The sequence below is a fragment of the Eupeodes corollae genome, chromosome 2 (assembly GCF_945859685.1).
Source record: "Eupeodes corollae chromosome 2, idEupCoro1.1, whole genome shotgun sequence".
NCBI classification, from domain to species: Eukaryota; Metazoa; Arthropoda; class Insecta; order Diptera; family Syrphidae; genus Eupeodes; species Eupeodes corollae.
Window position 1 is genome coordinate 134090635 of NC_079148.1, and position 19445 is coordinate 134110079.

At 35.0% G+C, this 19445-nt stretch overlaps 3 protein-coding genes across 4 annotated transcripts; 2 read left to right on the forward strand and 1 right to left on the reverse strand.

The window, feature by feature from the left end:
* The first annotated feature begins 95 nt into the window (after positions 1-95).
* On the forward strand, positions 96-2156 carry LOC129945248 (DNA-directed RNA polymerase III subunit RPC5-like). Its single transcript, XM_056054908.1, has 4 exons — positions 96-103; positions 758-1320; positions 1386-1642; positions 1732-2156. Exons 1-4 carry the CDS (start codon positions 96-98, stop codon positions 2035-2037), a joined length of 1134 nt encoding a protein of 377 aa, XP_055910883.1. The 3' UTR covers positions 2038-2156.
* Positions 2082-8331, reverse strand: LOC129946387 (nucleoside-triphosphatase THEP1). The gene is made up of 3 exons (XM_056056551.1): positions 8187-8331; positions 7887-8046; positions 2082-2524 (listed from the first exon to the last, which is right to left on the reverse strand). Exons 1-3 carry the CDS (start codon positions 8227-8229, stop codon positions 2176-2178), a joined length of 552 nt encoding a protein of 183 aa, XP_055912526.1. The 5' UTR covers positions 8230-8331; the 3' UTR covers positions 2082-2175.
* Positions 8332-8488: 157 nt separating this feature from the next.
* Positions 8489-18604, forward strand: LOC129946386 (ADP-ribosylation factor GTPase-activating protein 1). Of its 2 annotated transcripts, XM_056056549.1 has the most exons (6): positions 8489-8928; positions 9119-9711; positions 16896-17010; positions 17115-17204; positions 17554-17613; positions 17723-18604. In XM_056056549.1, the coding sequence occupies exons 1-6, from the start codon at positions 8869-8871 to the stop codon at positions 18215-18217; spliced, it is 1413 nt and encodes a 470-aa protein (XP_055912524.1). In that variant the 5' UTR covers positions 8489-8868; the 3' UTR covers positions 18218-18604. The 2 variants fall into 2 exon arrangements, with proteins under 2 accessions (XP_055912524.1, XP_055912525.1); XM_056056550.1 differs by lacking the exon at positions 17554-17613.
* Positions 18605-19445: the final 841 nt, after the last annotated feature.

Sequence of the window (19445 nt, forward strand, 5' to 3'; positions counted from 1 at the left end):
ATTTCGTCAACAATTAAAATTGTTTTGGATTCAACTTTAAGAGCGGCAAGGGCTATGTCCTCAAAGTCTTTTGTGTAAACTGAATATTTTCCGACATGTGGACGTTTGATGTTGTCAGTTGGGTGTTCTCTGTGGAAAGAATGATTTAAATTTTGAGCCGATAACAAATGTTTTTTAATTTATTTATTTATTTACATCATTTAGAACTTAAATATTGGGGGTTTAAAAAAAAATTAGCGCACTTAGAAGTCATAGTTTCAAAAAATGATTTCGATTTTATTTGTTCCACTGAAACTCATTTACATCGAACATTAAGGACTCTAAAGTAAAACTAAAAACTTTAAAGTGTTAAGATGTGACAATATATCCTCTCATACTGGAGGAGTTAATTTGAAATTAACAAAAATTTAACTACATCAAAGAGCAATTTGGACAAAAAGCAATTCTGACTGGAATAGGTTTAGGCTATGTAGAAATAGGTACGTCAAAGATCTACAGTTGGCAAAAAAATAATTACATCACCAACAAAATTGAACAATCTACAGACCAAAAAACAATGTGGAGAACGATAAAATCTCTAGGAGATAAAAGTTAAATAGAGCAAATTGAATGTGGAAACAGAACTATAACAAATAAGAAGGAGATAGCTGATAAATTAAATAGGTTTTTTGTGAAAAGTGTCGAGGAGCTGAATGATAAAATAACAGTTGAGCAGTAGGTGTGTACATTTTTTTAAATTTGCATTAATAAACATCAGTGTATTGAAATCTAAACAGTCATACACCAGCACAAAATCCATTGACAATGCCGCAAAGTACATTGTAGGCATTCTGCAGGATAAAGAAGTCCATCTGTCGCCGTTGACGAGCATTCTACAGCTTCGTCCAAGTTTCCAATACTTCGACAAAGAGGATAAACGTGCTAAGGCTGAAGAAAAATCCATCAATGAAGAGGACGACGATGAGGAACTGCAGCAGGTCACAGTAAAGTTCTCGAAGACTGGGGCGAATCGAAGCAAGAAAATCAAAGACAAGAGTTACGACAGCTTCGTGAAGCGCTGCACCGAAGAACCCTGGTGCGAAACCCTCTGGCATCCACGAACATCACCCACGGCTGAATTGGAACGGCAAAAGTTGTTTGCCACCCAACAACAAACGAGTCATTCTATGGAATTGAAGGCCACGAAATACGCCGGCAAGCTTTTGATACAGAATTATCAAGAGATGAGTATTGATACGGTGCTTCCATCGAAGGTGATTGGAAAAAACAAATTAAAGACAATGCCATTGACTGATCAGTTAAAAGTAATTCTCAAAGATGGTGAGTTATTTTATTGTTTCTAGTTTTTAGAATTTTCTGAATTCTGGAATTCTGTGTTTTTGCAGCTCGCATGCTCACTTTCGATGATATCATGTCGATTCTGACAGAAAGCGATGAGTGTCTCAGTTCCGAGAGAAACTTGAATGGAGTGAACTCTGCGGAAAAATGTACGCCATTGCTTGTGCTGCGGACTTTGGCATTGGTCGGGGTGCTCATCAAGGGTAATTGGGTTGCCAAATCAGAAGTCATATATCCTCCAGACAATTTATCAAATGCCAATGGAGTGTGTTCGGATTTGATGATTCGTGCTAGAGACTATATTGTAAGTTTGAAAAATATTTGTAACCATTTAGGACTCTACAAAATTATTTGTTATAAAATAAAAATTTATAATTTTTCTTTTTCTACTAGCTCTACAAATTCTCCAAACAAGAATTCCTCGATCGTCGCCAAGTGATCCAAGCAACTCAACTACCACCGGAAGAAGCATTAGAGACTTTGCAATCCGTAGCTAAATTAAACACCGAGAAGAAATGGCAACTTCTCTTACCGCCAGATAAAACATTTATAAATCGCTACTCAGATCACGTCCAACGACAAGATATGCTTTGGCAGGCAACAGAGCAAACATTCAATGAAATGGACTTTGAAAAATCCCCAAAACGAGTCCGCAAGCGATCTGTAAGAGAAGCCAAATTAGATAAGTCATTAGCGTGAGTTCGCCTATCGAATTTGTTAAGTTTATATTATTAGATTAGTTTTTATACACAATGTAAAATATAATATAAATTAATGCGATATAATTATTATATTAAATAAAAAATACTTTATATTTATGTGGAAGTTTTATTGTTTTTACATAATAATCATTTGATTTACTCTTTGAAATATTTCATCAACAATTTCATTGCGATTTTTTTTTGTTATTTCCAGTACCATTGATTTTTTGTCGTTTTTCATTCTTTCAATTATATCGATTGTTTGCCGATTTGGGATTGTTGCTAGAATAGGAGTCTTTCCGAAAACTTCTTGGATTCGTTGTTTGAATTTTGTACTCAATAATTCCATTTTTCCAATTTCGTCAACAATTAAAATTGTTTTGGATTCAACTTTAAGAGCGGCAAGGGCTATGTCCTCAAAGTCTTTTGTGTAAACTGAATATTTTCCGACATGTGGACGTTTGATGTTGTCAGTTGGGTGTTCTCTGTGGAAAGAATGATTTAAATTTTGAGCCGGTAACAAATGTTTTTAAATTTATTTATTTACATCATTTAGAACTTAAATATTGGGGGTTTTAGAAAAAATTTACCTTTTATTTATTAAACCAGAATAGCGTGATGAAGAAATTGCAAAAATAGAAATGGGTAAAATGATTTGGTGGTTAGTAATAAAAGTGTGTAAAAATAATATTAGTATAATTTTAGTGGCTGTTTATAGAGCGCAACACAGATTAATTTCACCAGGGCAAGTTTTTTGTGACTTTTTTAGAGATCGAATTGAAAATCTTTGTTGTACTTTTGCGGATGTTATCATAATGGGTGATTTTAATATAGATATCATATACAAATATAAAAGCCAAAGTAATGAAGGAATTCAAAATCAGTGATCACGAAACGTTAGAAATAAATATTGAAACGAATACTGTTAATAAAAGATGCACTAAACAAATTATTAAAACATTATCATTTAATGAGGAAGTTTTTCGACGTGGACTGATAAATCATGAAATAACAAATATAGATGTCAATAGTGTAAATTCATCAAAGGCATTCAGTGTAAAGTTAAACGAAACTATGAGTAAGATGATAATCTCCAGAACAATTAGTGGAACAAGTGGTAGTAATATTGGGTGGTTTAATCAGTTCTTATTTATTTTGAAATTAACAAAAATTCTACTACATCAAAAAGCGGTTTGGACAAAAAGCAATTCTGACTGGAATAAGTATAGGTTATGTAGAAATAGGTACGTCAAAGATCTACAGTTGGCAAAAAATAATTACATCACCAACAAAATTGAACAATCTACAGACCAAAAAACAATGTGGAGAACGATAAAATCTCTAGGAGACAAAAGTTAAATAGAACAGAACTATAACAAATAAGAAGGAGATAGCTGATAAATTAAATAGGTTTTTTGTGAAAAGTGTCGAGGAGCTGAATGATAAAATAACAGTTGAGCAGTAGGTGTGTACATTTTTTTAAATTTGCATTAATAAACATCAGTGTATTGAAATCTACAATGAAAAACATGAACTGTAAAAAGACTTCAACGGTGTGTTAACTAAAATGTTATTGTGTGTTTTTGACATTATAGGACCTTGTTTTTTAAGCTTTATTCATAATTCATTGAATACGGGCATTTTCCTGATCACTGGAAGGAATCTACGGTAGTCCCAATTGAAAAAGTTAGGAAGACGGTAAACCTAGCCGAGTTCCACTCCGTAAATATGCTTATGTCGGAGAGCAAAATTCTGGAAAAGGTTGTACATAAGTAACTTCAAAATTATATGGAAAATAACTGCTTTTTAAGGGACTACCAATCAGGTTTCCGACAACAACACAGCTGTGAATCATTTTTAAATTTGGTCGTTACACAATGGAAAACGGAAGTTCACGAAAAAAAAGTTATAGTTGCAGTGTTTTTGGATCTACAAAGAGCATTTGAGACCATCGTTCGTGATATATTATTACAGAAGCTAAGCAAATATGGCATAGAAGTAGTAGAACTCGAATGTTTTAGAAGTTATCTAACAAAACGAACTCAGTGAACAAAAGTGTCGAATGTATTATCTGATGTTAATGATGATGATTTCCGAATTGCGAAGCTAGTAAATTTTTATTTGAATCATTTCAATTCTGTTTGAATGAATGTTATAGAATGGATTCCAAATAACACAGCAGAATTCTAATATCGATCTGACATAATATGAATAGAGCGATTTTAGAACAAAAGTGTCTTTGAAATCTTTACACTTTATTGCGTTTAATAAAGCCTAGCATTGAATTTGCTTTGGAAACACTGAATTCTATATGCTGGACAAAGTTTAATTTAGAGTCGAAAATTACGCCCAGATCATTCTTTTCACAAACTTTCAAGAACATGGCTATTAATCTTATATTCAAAGATAATTTGGGAAAAGTTACGACAAAAAGAAAAACATTTGCACTTAGAGGTATTTAAATATAATTCGTTTACAGACCACCATTCAGATAATTTACCAAGATCATTTTGCAACAGATAACAATCCGTAATGGACTTAATACATCTACAAAACTTTAAGTCATCACCAAATAGAAGTTGAACAGAATTTTCGAAAATATCAGGTAAGTCATTGATAAAAATTAGGAAAAGAAGTGGCCCAATATGGCTACCTTGGGGAACACCTGAGGTTACCAAAATTGGACTTGAATCCATATTTCCAATTCTATCAAATTGAATATGATTCTTAAGTCCAACCATTTGAAAATATTTGAATGAAACCAAAAGAAATTAATTTACTCAACAAAATTGAGTGATTAACTCTATCAAAAGCTTTCGCAAAATCTGTGTAAATTACATCAATTTGGAGACCTTTTTCAAGTTTATTTAAAATAAAATTGGAGAAAAGAGACGGATTGGTGGTCTTTCCGATACGAAACCGTGTTAAAATGGTGAAATCTGATTTTTCACGAGGAAAGCTAACTTAGTGTATATCAATTTTTCGAACAGTTTTGGTACACAATATAACTTACAAATTAGACGATGATTGTTTATTTGATGCTTTGATCCAGATTTTTTTGAATTGGAGTTAAAAATGATTTTTTCCACACTGATAGGAACTCGTAATTAAATAGAGAGCTTTTGAAAATAAGAAAAAGAGGTTCAATAATTGCTAATGCACATTTTTTAAGGATCTTCGGTTGTATTTCATCCGGACCTGGATTTATGTCTTTATTCATTTTTGTATTATTTGGAAAATTCATTTATTAGAAAAATTTAGATAAATATATTTTCAAAAAATTAATTCATTTAATATTTTTTTAAAATAATTTGTACAACTATTGTTAAAGGCTGTGCAAGTTTATTGGCCCAAATATTAAAAAATCAAAATTCGCATATTTTTGGCATCGAGGTTATAAGTTATAAGGGCGTTTATTATTTCCATGGGAATTAATTGCCATTCGGTCTGTAGTGCTTCGAAAATGGCTTTTATCGACGAGAACCGCTGGCCCCTGACCCGGCGTTTTAAAATTCCCCAAAACTTTTCGATGGTGTTCAGCTCAGGGAATTTAATCCCTTGATTACGTAGCCACTAGCTTTGTGAATGCGACCAATGATTTTTTTTTCTATGATTTGGAAAATTCATTTGTTAGAAAAATTTAAATAAATATATTTTCAAAAAATGAATTCATTAAATATTTTTTGTTTTAAATAATTTGTACAACAATTTTAAAAGGCTGTAAAGAACATTTACAAGTTTATTGGACTTAATATTAAAAAATCAAAATTTCTTAATATTTGGTCCAATAACCCTTATTTTGTATTCAGATTCACTTCTTTTTGGCATCGAGGTTATAAGGGCGTTTATTATCTTCATGGGAATTAATTGGCATTTGGTTTGTAGTGCTTCGAAAATGGCTTTTGTTGACGAGAACCGCTGGCCCCTTTATTAGGCGTTTTAAAATTCCCCACAAATTTTCGGTGCTGATCAGGTCAGGGGATGAAGTTTCCAATCTAGCATTTCAACATATTTTAACTCCAAACATTCTTTAACACACTTCGAGATGTGTTTTGGATCGTTGTCGTGTTGGAATCTCCACACTAACGGTATATCTTTCTCGGCATATGGAAGCATTACTGTTTCCAATATATTTTTGTACCACTTACTTGATCAAGGGGACCACATCCCTGACCTGAAAAATAACCCCACACCAGTTTTTAAAGAAGCCCGATCATGATTTGGCTTATATTGGGTCCTAGGTTCTCGCCGTACAAACGCTAAACCGTCCAAAGAAAGCACATTAAACTTGCTCTCATCGCTTAACTGTCTTCTATCGCTGCAAAGGCCAGTTTGAATATTTGCGGGCCAGCTCGGTCCCTAGCTAGCTGTCCCTAGTTTCGCAACAAGTTGGTTGAGGTCTTCACCCATCTGAGTGCGCCACCTGAGTCGCGATCTTCCTTTACTGCGCCATCCCTCGGGATTGGACTCTAAAACCTTCCGGGCTGGAGCGTTGATGTCTATTCGCTCTACATGACATAGCCATCTAAGCCGTTGTACTTTTATTTTGCTAACTAGGTCAATGTCGCTGTACAACCCGTACAGTTCGTCGTTATATCTTCTCCTCCATTCTCCATTACCCGAAGAATTTTTCTCTCGAAGCATCCTGAGTCGCTCTTATCTTTATTTGACAGGGTCCAGGCCTCAGCGCCATAAATGAGAACCGTGATGATGAGTGTCTTATGGATGGTGATTTTAGATGCTCGAGAGAGGACTTTACTTCTCAATTGCCTTCTAAGTCCAAAAGGGCTGCGATTTGCAAAAGTTATTCTTCGTTTTATTTCAGCGCTGGTGCCGTTGTCTGTGTTAATAGCGGTGCCTAGGTAGACAAAGTCCTTAACTACCTCAAAATTATAGCTGTCCATGGTGACGTTTTGTCCAAGACGTCGTTGTTCAATGTCCTTTTTTGATAATAGCATATACTTGGTCTTGCCCTCATTGATCACTAAACCCATCTTCTTCACTTCCGTCGCAATGGTCAAAAACCCTTCACTGACATCACGCTTTGATTTTCTAGAGTTTCGCACAAGCCTTAAATTGATATCCTTTACAATGGATGCCGACGAGATAAATGGTTCCCGCCTAATCAGATTTGATATTCTTTGGTTCATGTGAAGGTCCGTTTTACGAGAACGTGTGTTGTTTCTATGGGCAAATTATTTCGATGCCTTAAAATAACCCTAGAAACGGTCGATTCATGGATTTTTAACCACTTTACTATTATTTCCCTTTGCCTTATCCCATCTTAAAAGCTTCCATAATTAGTTTTCTGTATGTTTATCATACTTATTTATTTAAACCATTTAATTGTATGCAGCTTAAAAATCAATGTCAAAAGAATGTGATTGACTAAAGGACAAATTAGGAATAAGGTACTGTAAAAAAACTTGCATGTTTTGCACAGGTTCATATGTGTCTACTCAGTTCTTTCATGATTTCTTTGCTGTACAATAAACAAAATCATATTGAAGGTTTTCAAAATATCCATACTCATTATGTAAATAAATCTACTTTAGAGCACTCGATTTCGACCGGGAAATAACCGAATGCCCGAAAACCATGGTCTCTATTTCTGTATTTATTTATTAATCGATCTTTTTAAATTTTGTACGAGCTTTTATGGAACTGTTTAAACTTTTCAACAAAAAAGATCATTAATTTAAAGTATAAGTGGTTACTTACTGGAAGTTGTCAACCTTATATACCATTACCCTATAAACACATTAACTCAACGGAATAGTATGCTTTAAATCATAGTGTGAGAGAAATTAAAAAAAAAATCATCATAAAGCAATATATAAAATATACCTTGCTAAAATACCACGTTTTCCATCGATATCAATGACATCAAATCCCATTCTAGTTTCATTTTCTGATCGCATTTCTTCAGTGTAAAATCCTATACACTTGATTTGTTTCTCTTTTAAGATTTTAATGAGCTTTTTTATAATCGTTGTTTTTCCAACTCCTATTGAAATTTGTAAAAAAAAAATTAATATTGGGTTACATATTTTAACCTAGACTGTATATATTCACACTTCACTTGACAGCCGGAAAGTAAACGGTTTTTGTTTCTCAGTAAAGAGAAATACAGATAATTTGATTTACCTGGAGCTCCAGTTAATAAAATACTAGATATTTTTCTCTCCATGCCAAGCAATAATTATTAATTAAATTCGCCTCAAAACATTCCCAAAACCATTTAATATATTCACCAATTACCTAAAGAATGACAGAAGCACAGAAAAACAGAAGAAATATTTTTTGTTTTATTTTTTTTTAACATAAAACATTCTGTCTGGTGCATTCACAGTGGACAAGAATAGAATACAAAAATATCTCTACCAAACTGCGTGCCATCTAACGGACAACAGCATGCACTAGTCGAACACGTCAACAAATTTGGCTTATATTTGACATTCGTTGTCTTCTCACAGTCTTCATGTTCAATTCAACTCTATTAGCAAAATTTATTTAATTTTTGCAAAAATTCACACAAAAATCTAAAAGCAATTTGTGTTTTTGTTTTATTTTTGCTTTAAAGAAGAAGAAATGGCAATTCAATTAAAAATCACCCCCAACTAACCCTAACAACATAAAATGAAAAGTTAAAGAAAAGAAAAAAAGCTAACTACGGAAAGACTGTGTGTTTTATGAAAGTAAAAAACAACCAGAAACAGAAACATTTTTATAACAAAACCAAAAGAAAAAACTCAACAACGAGATTCTCCTACTGAAACATCAAGAGCCCCAAGCAAAATTCTTCTAAACGAGTAAAACATACTAAAACATGGCAAGTCCAAGAACACGTCGTGTGCTTCAAGAGCTCAAACCCCAAGACGAAAATAGTGTAAGTATACAAAAAAGTAGAAACAAAAAGAAAAACAAGAAAACCTATGACCTTGTGCTTCTTTTCCAACGAGCAACGAGTTTGATATTTTTTTGCTACTTCAACACATCAAAAACTTCATCTTCCATCATCCATTAAGATTTATGACTTCTATATTCTTTGTTTTAAATAAATTTATGTACGTTTACAGAAATGCTTTGAATGCGGAGCCCATAATCCACAATGGGTGTCGGTTACTTACGGCATATGGATATGCTTGGAGTGTTCGGGAAAACATCGTGGCTTAGGAGTGCATCTGTCATTTGTGCGGTCGGTTACAATGGACAAGTGGAAAGACATCGAATTGGAAAAGATGAAAGTTGGTGGAAATCGTAAGGCGAGAGATTTCTTTGATGACCAATCCGATTGGAATGATAGTGCGCCCATTCAACAGCGTTATAATTCGAAAGCCGCTGCATTATATCGAGATAAGATTACTACTTTGGCTCAGGGCAAGAGTTGGAGTCTGAAAGAAGCTGAAAAAGGTTTACCTGCGCGTTCAGGTGCTAATAATAGTTCAGCGGGCGGGGGTGGTTCTTCGATGTCGCATTCCAAGAGTAGTGGTTCGTTTACGAGCAATCAAGGCCATTCATCAACTGGTGGTGGCTCGACTGGGGGCTATCAGAATGGCGGAGGATATAGCGATAGTAATTTGACTTATCAGAATTTAAATAGTCAAGAATTCAAAGACCAAAAGGACGACTTCTTTAGCAGAGTGCAGGAACAGAATGCTACGCGACCTGAGTGAGTTTAATTTTATTAATTTTTCAATTGTATTGTTTATAGTTCAGTTGTCGAAGTTGAGGTTTTGTGAATCAATAGTTGATTGGTTATGTAGGAGTGTGAAACTAATTAAAATTAACCGCATATCAATTAAAAATAAAAAAATGGCTTCATTTTTAAGTTTCAATTCCAACGTGATGATTGACGAGACAGCTTTGACACGTAATGAGAGGAAAAAGTAAACAGAAAATGTGTGTACACTAAAACACATCCAAACTGAACAATTATTGTCGTAAGCGTGTCGTAAGAAAATTCAATGAATTATTTTCTTGGGAGTGCTAACAATGAAACAATTGTAGATATATTTAGGTCTAGATTTTGTGAAGTAAAAGAGTTTTGCTCTCTTGTTCACTTTTCTTGAAAGCCCATGAATACCTTTCAACCTGATAAAATGAAAGCAGTAAACTTTGGATTTAAGATTGCATAAGGAACATTGGTTGAAACTTCCATTGTAGGGTCCTCCGTTAAGTCCTAAGAGTTCGTATCTTGCTTTAAAAATTAAGGAGATTTCGTGAGTCTTGGAAGTAATTTGCTTGATTTAAGCTCATATTGAGTTGGGAGTACAACACTCTACTGAGGGACTCGCGAGCAGTAGCTTTAAACCATCTCCCATCAAAACTTCTTCATCAAAACTGATTGCCAAATTTTTTCATTTCCTCAACCACCAATCCTCATTTCCTATTTCGTAACGCAGCATTTTCTTGGATAGGCTCACCTGGTTGATTACAAATTTGTACGATATAATCCGCCTGAGTCTTTAATGTACTGGTAAACAGTTTAGGAAGACCTGTTTCTATGTAAATAGCTTGGAGTTTTCAGAGGCAGGTTAAAAAGTTTTTTTTTTTTAATTTCGGTGGAATTTTTCGATTGCTTCGTATTCTTCCATACCCCATACTTGAGCAGCATAGCAAAGAGTAGTCTTCACAATAGCGTCAAAAATTTTGTATTTCGCAGAGAGTGCGACTCGTTTGTTTGAGAAAACATTTTTCCATGATATATTTAGCATACTTGACAACTATTGGTTTTCTCAACTAAATGTTCGTTAAAGTCCATCTTCGTATTAAGTTTCACTCCTAAGTATTTATATTCGTTAACCACTTCCAGGAGGTTACCATTGAAGTACCAATTATAACGAATCTGGAAAATACCATGATCTTGGATTTATCAGTGTTTATAAGAAGATCCCATTTGCAGCAACATTCTGATAGACGATTTATCATCAGTTGTAAAACATCTTGTGACTCTGAAAGTAAAACCAAATCGTCGGCATACAACAGTACATTTATTGACATTCCAGCGATCCGAATTCTACCAGGAAGGAAATTCACTATGTCATTGATGAAAAGTGAAAACAAAAGGGCACTGAGGAGACATCCTTGTTTGACACCATTGTCTGTTGGAAACCATTTTGAATAGACTGACCCATCCCAGACATATGCTTGAGAATTAAAATACATTTCTTTTATAACATGGATAAATTTAGTTGAAAAATAGGTATATTTGCGAGAGCTTATAGAAGAGAGCATTACGATTCACCAAGTCAAAAGCTGATTTAAAATCTACAAAGAATGCGTAGACCTTCTTGTTCCTGGCTTGGAAAGCTTTGACAATCAAAGTAATTGAGAAAATGTGGTCGGTGGTTGAATAGTTTTTCCTAAAACCAGTTTGAAATTCGGAAAGGATATTGTTGACGTCAACCCATGATTCCAATCTGCCTGCAAGAACTTCACAAAACAATTTAGCCAGGGCATTCATAGCTCCTTTTTTGTGAATCGGGAAGATCACTGACTTTTTAAATGAACTGGGGATGTCCTCATTTTGAAACGCTTTATTAAAAAGGATCCTCAGTTGGTTGATGAAGCTCGGAGGAGCGTTCTTGAAAAATTCGTATGGAATTCCATCTTCGCCGGGGGCTTTTCCATTTTTCGCTCTATGAATAACAGCATATATTTTAGAATTTGAGATTTCCTTGTCCAAGCAATCTTTGGTTATCAAAGGTTCCGCAAAGTGGTAGTTTAATAATGATTTGCCGTAAGGGAGATTTTTGAAGTGCACTGATAGGTCTTCAGAACTTTTAGCTTGACCAAGTTTAAATGCTTGATTATTTTCATATTCACTTTTCTTTTACAAACACATTTATTTGTACCTTGAGTTTGCTTCAACGTACGATTTTCTTAAAGCTTGGCATTTGGAGTTCCGCATAGCATTAAAAAGAGAAAAGGATTTTGTACGACTTTTCATGCATTCATAGTCAAACCTTTTTTGTTTGAACTTTAAGATTCCATTTGGTGCCATAGATGATGCGGAGTTTCTAATGTAACGCACAAGTTGGTTTGATAGTAATTCAGTTGAATCATAGTTAACATCTACCGTTGATAGTTGGTGTTCTAAGTTTTGTTTGTATTTATCCACATCCGCCTGCTTCCATTGCAATCTAGGGATAAGTTTCACAATTTTTTCTTGATTGGATTTTTGTCCGGTCCAAATTGTTAGTAATATTTGTAATCTTGAATTGCTTTTTAAATATGCTACGTAAGCAACACTGCACTAAAATATGCTTTGAAGTTATTTAAGCAATGCATAATAGAAACATAAGTGAGATTGAGAAAGATGACCATGGTTCCAGCTTTACAACTTTCACTGTCACTGACCAAATATTAGATGAATACATTGAAAACGAAGAAATTGAACCTGTGTTAAAACAAAGCAAGAAACAACAAGGCACCTCGTGAAGATGGAATTTCTTACTAATTTTTCAAAAATGCAACCCATATGCTTCTCGACCATTTAAAAGTTATTTTCAATAAAATCTTTACGAATGCCAACATACTTTCATCGTTAAAAAAAATCCGTCATTTTCCCTATACACAAAAAAGGCTCACAAGAATCTCCTAAAAATTACAGAGGAATTTCATTCATGAATACTTACTTACTTAAGGTGGCTCTACAGTCCGGGGCGGACCTGGGCCTCAACCAACATGTGTCTCCTGCCAGCTCGGTCCCTAGCTAGCTGTCTTCAGTTTCGCACGCCAAGTTGGTTGAGGTCCTCTCCCACCTGGGTACGCCACCTGATTCGCGGTCTTCCTCTACTGCGCCGTCCCTCCGGATTGGATTCGAAGACCTTCCGGGCTGGAGCGTTGATGTCCATTCGCTCTACATGACCTAGCCATCTAAGCCGTTGGACTTTAATTCTGCTAACTAGGTCAGTGTCGCTGTACAGCCCGTACAGTTCGTCGTTATATCTTCTCCTCCATTCTCGATCTATGCGTACGGGACCAAAAATCACCCGAAGAATTTTTCTCTCGACGCTCTCATCTTTCTTTGACAGGGTCCAGGCCTCGCACCATAAATGAGAACCGGGATGATGAGTGTCTTATAGATGGTGATTTCACATGCTCGAGAGAGGACTTTACTTCTCAATTGCCTTCTAGGTCCAAAGAAGCAGCGATTTGCAAGAGTTAATCTTCGTTTGATTTCAGCGCTGGTGTCGTTGTCTGTGCTAATAGCGGTGCCTAGGTAAACAAAGTCCTTAACTACCTCAAAGTTATAGCTGTCCTTGGTGACGTTCTGTCCAAGACGTCGTTGTTCAGTGTGCTTTTTTGATGACAGCATATACTTGGTCTTGCCCTCATTGACCACTAAACCCATCTTCTTCGCTTCCGTCGCAATGCTCAAAAACGCTCCACTGACATCACGCTTTGATCTTCCAATTATGTCAATATCATCTGCGTATCCGAGTAATTAGATGAACCTTTGGAAGATTGTGCTGCTGGTTTTGACGGTTGAGTTTTGTACAATTCTTTCCAGAACGATGTTGAAGAAGTCGCATGACAGTGCATCGCCTTGTCTAAAACCTTTTTTGACATCACATGCATCGGTAAGATCTTTTCCGACCTTGATCTGCGTGCATTCTCCATCGTCATTCTGCACAAACGACAAAGTTTGACAGGGATGCCAAAACTAGGCATTGCTCTGTAGAGCTCTTCCCTATAGATGCTGTCATACGCGGCTTTAAAGTCGATGGTGGGTATCGATTTGAAGCTCCTGGGTTTTTTCCAAGATCTGCCGTAGTGTGAATATTTGGACTGATAAGGACCAACCACGTTGTTGACGAATGGCTTCAGACGTTCACATAATACGGCAGAGAGGATCTTATACGCAATGTTAAGGAGACTAATGCCTCTGTAGTTGGCGCAGTTTAGAGGGTCTCCTTTCTTATGTATCGGGCACACTATGCTGAGATTCCACTCATCGGGCATGCTTTCTTCCGACCATATTTTGCAGATGAGTTGGTACATGCTCCGTACCAAGTCATCGTCTGCTGCTTTGAACAGTTCGGCAGCGATGCCGTCAGCTTTGTTTGACTTCAGCTTAGATATAGCTATCTTTACTTCGTCGAGGTCGGGTAGGCGGAATTGTTGATCTACGTTGCCGAGGTTGAGTGGTTCTAAATCCCTTACAACGGAATTCGGTTCGTCATCGCATTTATATAATTTGAAAAAGTGGTGTTTCCATATTCTCAGCATCGACTGCGGTTCTACTACGATGTTCCCCTGATCGTCTTGACAGGCTTCGGTTCGTGGCTGGTACCCTTGGGAGTTTTTTTTACTTTTTGGTAAAATTTACGAACCTTATTCCTGTTGTGATATCCCTCTATCTCCTCGATCGCAAGCTTCTCATGCTCTCATTTTTTCCATCTAAGAAGCCGGTGTTCCTCTCTCCTCTTCTGCTCGTAGAGCTCACGACCAGCTCTGGTCCTCCTGTGCAGCGCCGTTTTGTATGCCTGTTGTTTCGATAAGTGCGCTTCCTGGCATTCGACGTCAAACCAGGGGTTTCGCTGTTGTGACCGTGTGAAACGTAGCACTTCAGAGGCGGCATCTCTGATGGCTGAAAGGCAATGTTGCCACTGGTTTTCAATGCTTAATGCAGGAAGCATAGGACTCCTTAAGAGGTTATTAGAGACTCGATCGGAAAAGGACATGGCAGTCTCTTGCGCTTGTAGCCGTCTAACGTCGAATCTTCTCACAGTACTTCCATGCTTTGTTGCTCATCATACAAAATGTGATATTATTTCTTTTGTGTTTCAAATCACGTTAAAATTGATAAAAATGTTTATAAACCGCTATTTTAAATCAATTGAATTATGTAATATTTTGTGTTTCAAATCACGTTAAAATTGATATCATTGTTTTATATAAATATATTTCTTCATATCTTTTGCTACTTATTTATTTTTTATATTTTAAAATGTTTATTATTTCTTTTATTTTTAATATATGAAATGTCATCTCATGCAGATGGCAGTATTGCCATGTCCTTATTCTTAAGTATAAAAATTTGTAAACTTTGTGATGAAAAAATAAAGAATTTATCTATCTATCTATCTACTACTACTATTAACGATATTGATTTGAAATGAACTAAAGGGTGCCGCCATTTGTGCAGTGAAGTTGACGACCCTGAAAAAAAAGAAATTTGACAGCTAACAGTCTAGGGTTATTAAAAATGGAGCATTACACGATAGAATAACGTGTCTTCATTATTAAAGAATATTTCAAAAATAGTGAAAGATTGGCGGCTGCAGTTCGAAAATTGCATACAAAATATGGTCGGAATAGTGTTGTAACTTCGTCAACTGTGAAGAGATTAATTGAAAAATTCATGGAGACTGAATCCTTTAGAGACGCCAAACACCTGGTCGTCCAAAAACAAGCCGTTCAAATGTGAATGTCGAAGCAGTGCGTGAGAGTGTTGCTGACAATCCAGGAACCTCAATTCGACGTCGTGGACAAGAATTGCAAATTTCAAGAACCTCTCTACAGCGTATACTCACCAAAGATCTGTGTCTTCGTGCTTACAAAATTCAATTAACACAACAATTGAAGCCTAATGACCATGGACAGAGAAGAGAGTTCGTTGAATGGATTATTGAACATCAACAAATGGACCCTGATTTTTCGAGCAAAATCATCCTAAGCGATGAAGCACATTTTCATCTTGATGGCTTTGTCAATCGCCAAAATTGCCGCATTTGGGTTCGGAGAACCCACATGTGATTGTCGAAAAACAAATGCATCCACAACGCGTGACTGTATGGTGTGGATTTTGGGCTGGAGGCATAATTGGGCCATATTTTTTTTGAAAATGATGCTGGTCAAGCAGTGACTGTTACTGGTGCTCGATATCGCGACATGATTACACAGTTCTTTCTGCCAAAATTGGATTATATTGATGTGTCCAATATGTGGTTTCAACAAGACGGTGCCACATGTCATACAGCCCGTGAAACAATTCAATTACTGCATGAGACATTTCCAGGTCGTGTACTCTCTCGTTTCGGTGATCAAAATTGGCCTCCTAGATCGTGTGATTTAACACCATTAGACTTCTTTTTATGGGGTTATTTGAAACCACAAGTCTATGTCAACAAGCCCACAACCAACCGTGCATTAAAGGAGGAAATTCAACGCTGAATCAACGAAATTCAGACACATTTATGCAAAATGGTCATGGAAAAAAAAAGAGTGTGCATGTGCATGCAAAGCCGTGGAGGCCATTTGTCCGATGTGTTATTCACTACATAACCCTATCCTATGTACTTTACGAGTCAATAAAAATATAACTATCAAAAGACTAAAAACGGCGTTTTCTATTTAATTCAAAATCTTGCGTTAATTTTGGGACACCCGTTATATGTATGCTTTTGTAAGTGGCATTCTCAATCACTTGACCTTACTCTCACTGAGATCCATTTTATTGAGTGCAAGATAAAAAAGAGTATACAAGCACTTTTTTGGCAGCTGGCGAATCAGATACTAGAAACTTGCCTAACTTTCAAGTCCTTTATATTGTCTGAACTTGCACTATATGTTTTTTTTTAAATTGCACTTTCAACTTTATTAACAAAATACTAACAATTAACTTGTCAAAACTTAAATTTGTTGCTTAGTTCCTATTATTTACAAATCATTGAAAAAATTGAATTTGTTTTTTAGTGCCTATTAGTAATTAAGTAAGTTATTAAACTGTTTTTAAGAAATTGCTTAGGGTTTTCCAGTCACACTCGTTTTGCCTATTACAAATTTTACAAATCAATAAAAAATCACACGGTCAATCAAAATTTATTTGAAAATCTTCTTTTTCAGTCATTTGCCACCAAATCAAGGAGGTAAATATGCTGGCTTCGGGTATTCCCGTGATCCACCGCCAAAGACTCAATCGCAGGAAATACTTGATTCAACTCTTTCTTCGCTAGCATCGGTAAGTTTTTAATAATAATAATCATAGCCGAATCGATATACATATGTATAGTAGTATGTACTTATCGAATTGTATTTTTACTGACCATTTGCTTTCCACTTAAGGGTTGGAGTTTGCTGTCATCTGGAGCTTCTAAGATTGCTGTAACAGCTAAAGAAAAGGTTGTGACGTACGGTAATGTGGCATCTAGCAAGGTATGCTATTGATTTTTGTATTAATTTGCGATCATTTAAATTGTTTATTATCATTTCTTTTTTCCTCTTCGATATTTAATTTTATGTAATATTTAAAATAAATATATATTATCTCTTTAAAGTAAGTTCTATTGAAAATTACAAAATACAAACTTTGTACTTTGTTTGAAGAATCCCAAGTGGTCTGTATTTATTTTTCGATCTTTGAAATTTTGGACTTCATTAACTTTTATGCTTTTTGTAATTGCTTTTTTAAATAATCTAAAACATAACAAATGATCGCTAGACATACATTCTCTTATACTTTCCATTTCATTTTTTAATTTATTTTGTTTTGTTTGATGTAAAGATTAGAGATGGTGGTTTGCTAGAAACTGTTAGCACTCAAGTGTCTGATGTAGCCTATAAGGTTTGTTTTCTTTATTAAATTTTTCTTTTCTTTTTGTTTTGTTTTTGATTGTTGGAAATACATGTTTTGGCTTCTTATTTTTTATAACATTTATCTTTTTAAATATCAGGTAACTGACATAAGCAAACGAGGATGGAGTAATTTAGCTGGCAGTAATATTAATTCACCACAAGGCGGCTACACTGGTTTTAATCAAGAAACACGTTCCGAAGGAGGTTATCAACGATCACAGTCGGCGGGCAAACTATCTTCGCAATCCAATCCCAATGACATTGATTGGGGTTGGAATGAAGACACTTTGCAATCTAATCAATCTCAATCCTATCAGAATTCAGTAAACACCGCAGCCAATAACGGTGCAGACAGTGATGATTGGTCAGGATTTGATACAAGTAGTTACCAGAATGCTTATCAAAATCAAGCAATAACCGAAACAAAGAAGACTGTAACTACAACTGCAACAACTAAAAAGAATCTTAAACTTTCCAACAACAAACCAGGTGATGACGGTTTTGAGGATTTGGATGTAAAAAATGTCAAACCTAAAAATGAAAAACGATTAAATAATGCAGAAGATGATGCTTGGAATTTACTCAATAACTAGATAGCTGGAATTTCTTTAGTTATTTTTTGTTTTTCGTTTAAGTTTATATATATGAAATTGTAATGAAAGAAAAAAACATATTAAACTATTACTTTTGTTTTTCTCATTGCCCATGATATACTGTTATTCAATGTTCACATTTTGTGGCAAATATTTAAATAAAATTAATAGAACATTCGCATATTTTAACCAATTTTATGTTTAATCCAATTGAAAAAAAAAGAAACGTTGTTTCTTCATGCAAGGGAGGAGATATTAGAAAACAATATAAGAAAAATAAAAGAAACGAAATTAAGACCATTTTAACGAAACTGTATTTGTAACATAAGATAATGAAAGAAATAAAGAACTGTGTCAATAAATGTATATGTATGCAATGTAAAAATATTTTCGAGTATTTATTTGTTACATAAAACAGTGAAGATGCAAAAAGTTGGTTTAAACTCCATTTCAGCCAACCGTCCAAATTTTAAAGTAAGTTGGAAGGATATTTCTAGTTTGATCAGAAAATCTCATTAGTCTACTTTTCGTTAAGTTGTTGGAAAGAAATTTTTAGTCAATATTATGATTTTCGAATCGTCAGCAATTGGAAAAAATTGATTTTTAAAGTTTACAAACGAATTGACTTAATTTAAACTAACAAATATCATTTATATCTTTAATTGAGATCTCGACTTATGCGGATGTTGTTGTTAAGTCTTTGTTATTCGATTAAGTAGTCTTAAGTAAAATTATGCAAAATGCGATGATATTTTGTTTTTCTTTGATTCATGTAAGCGAGTGCGCTCAAATTATGCACTTATTTATTTAAGTTTGCCCGTTGTCCTAGGCGATCTTATATTTGTAGACTGACACATTAAGATTCTTGAGAAACTTGACATTCATCAAATTCTCTTATCAGAGTCGATTTATTGACTTTGGAAAGGTCCTCAACTGAAAACTTTTGAGTCCCTTTTTTAATAACAGCATGCGACTTTCTTAATTGTATTTTTGTTAGTTATATTTATAAATGAGCGATTTCTTTTGTTTCCTGGCTCAACTATTTCAAATATATTTTAACAAAAAGTGCAGGATTTTTGTGGCCTGACTTCGAATGGCATATCAGTTGGAATCATAGGGATAAGCGGTATCCTTATATATCCGCGGATACACTGCTCCTTTTAATTTGCCAGTTAAGATTGTAGCTTCAATCGAATTTGGCAACAACTTTATCACTGCCAATATGGTG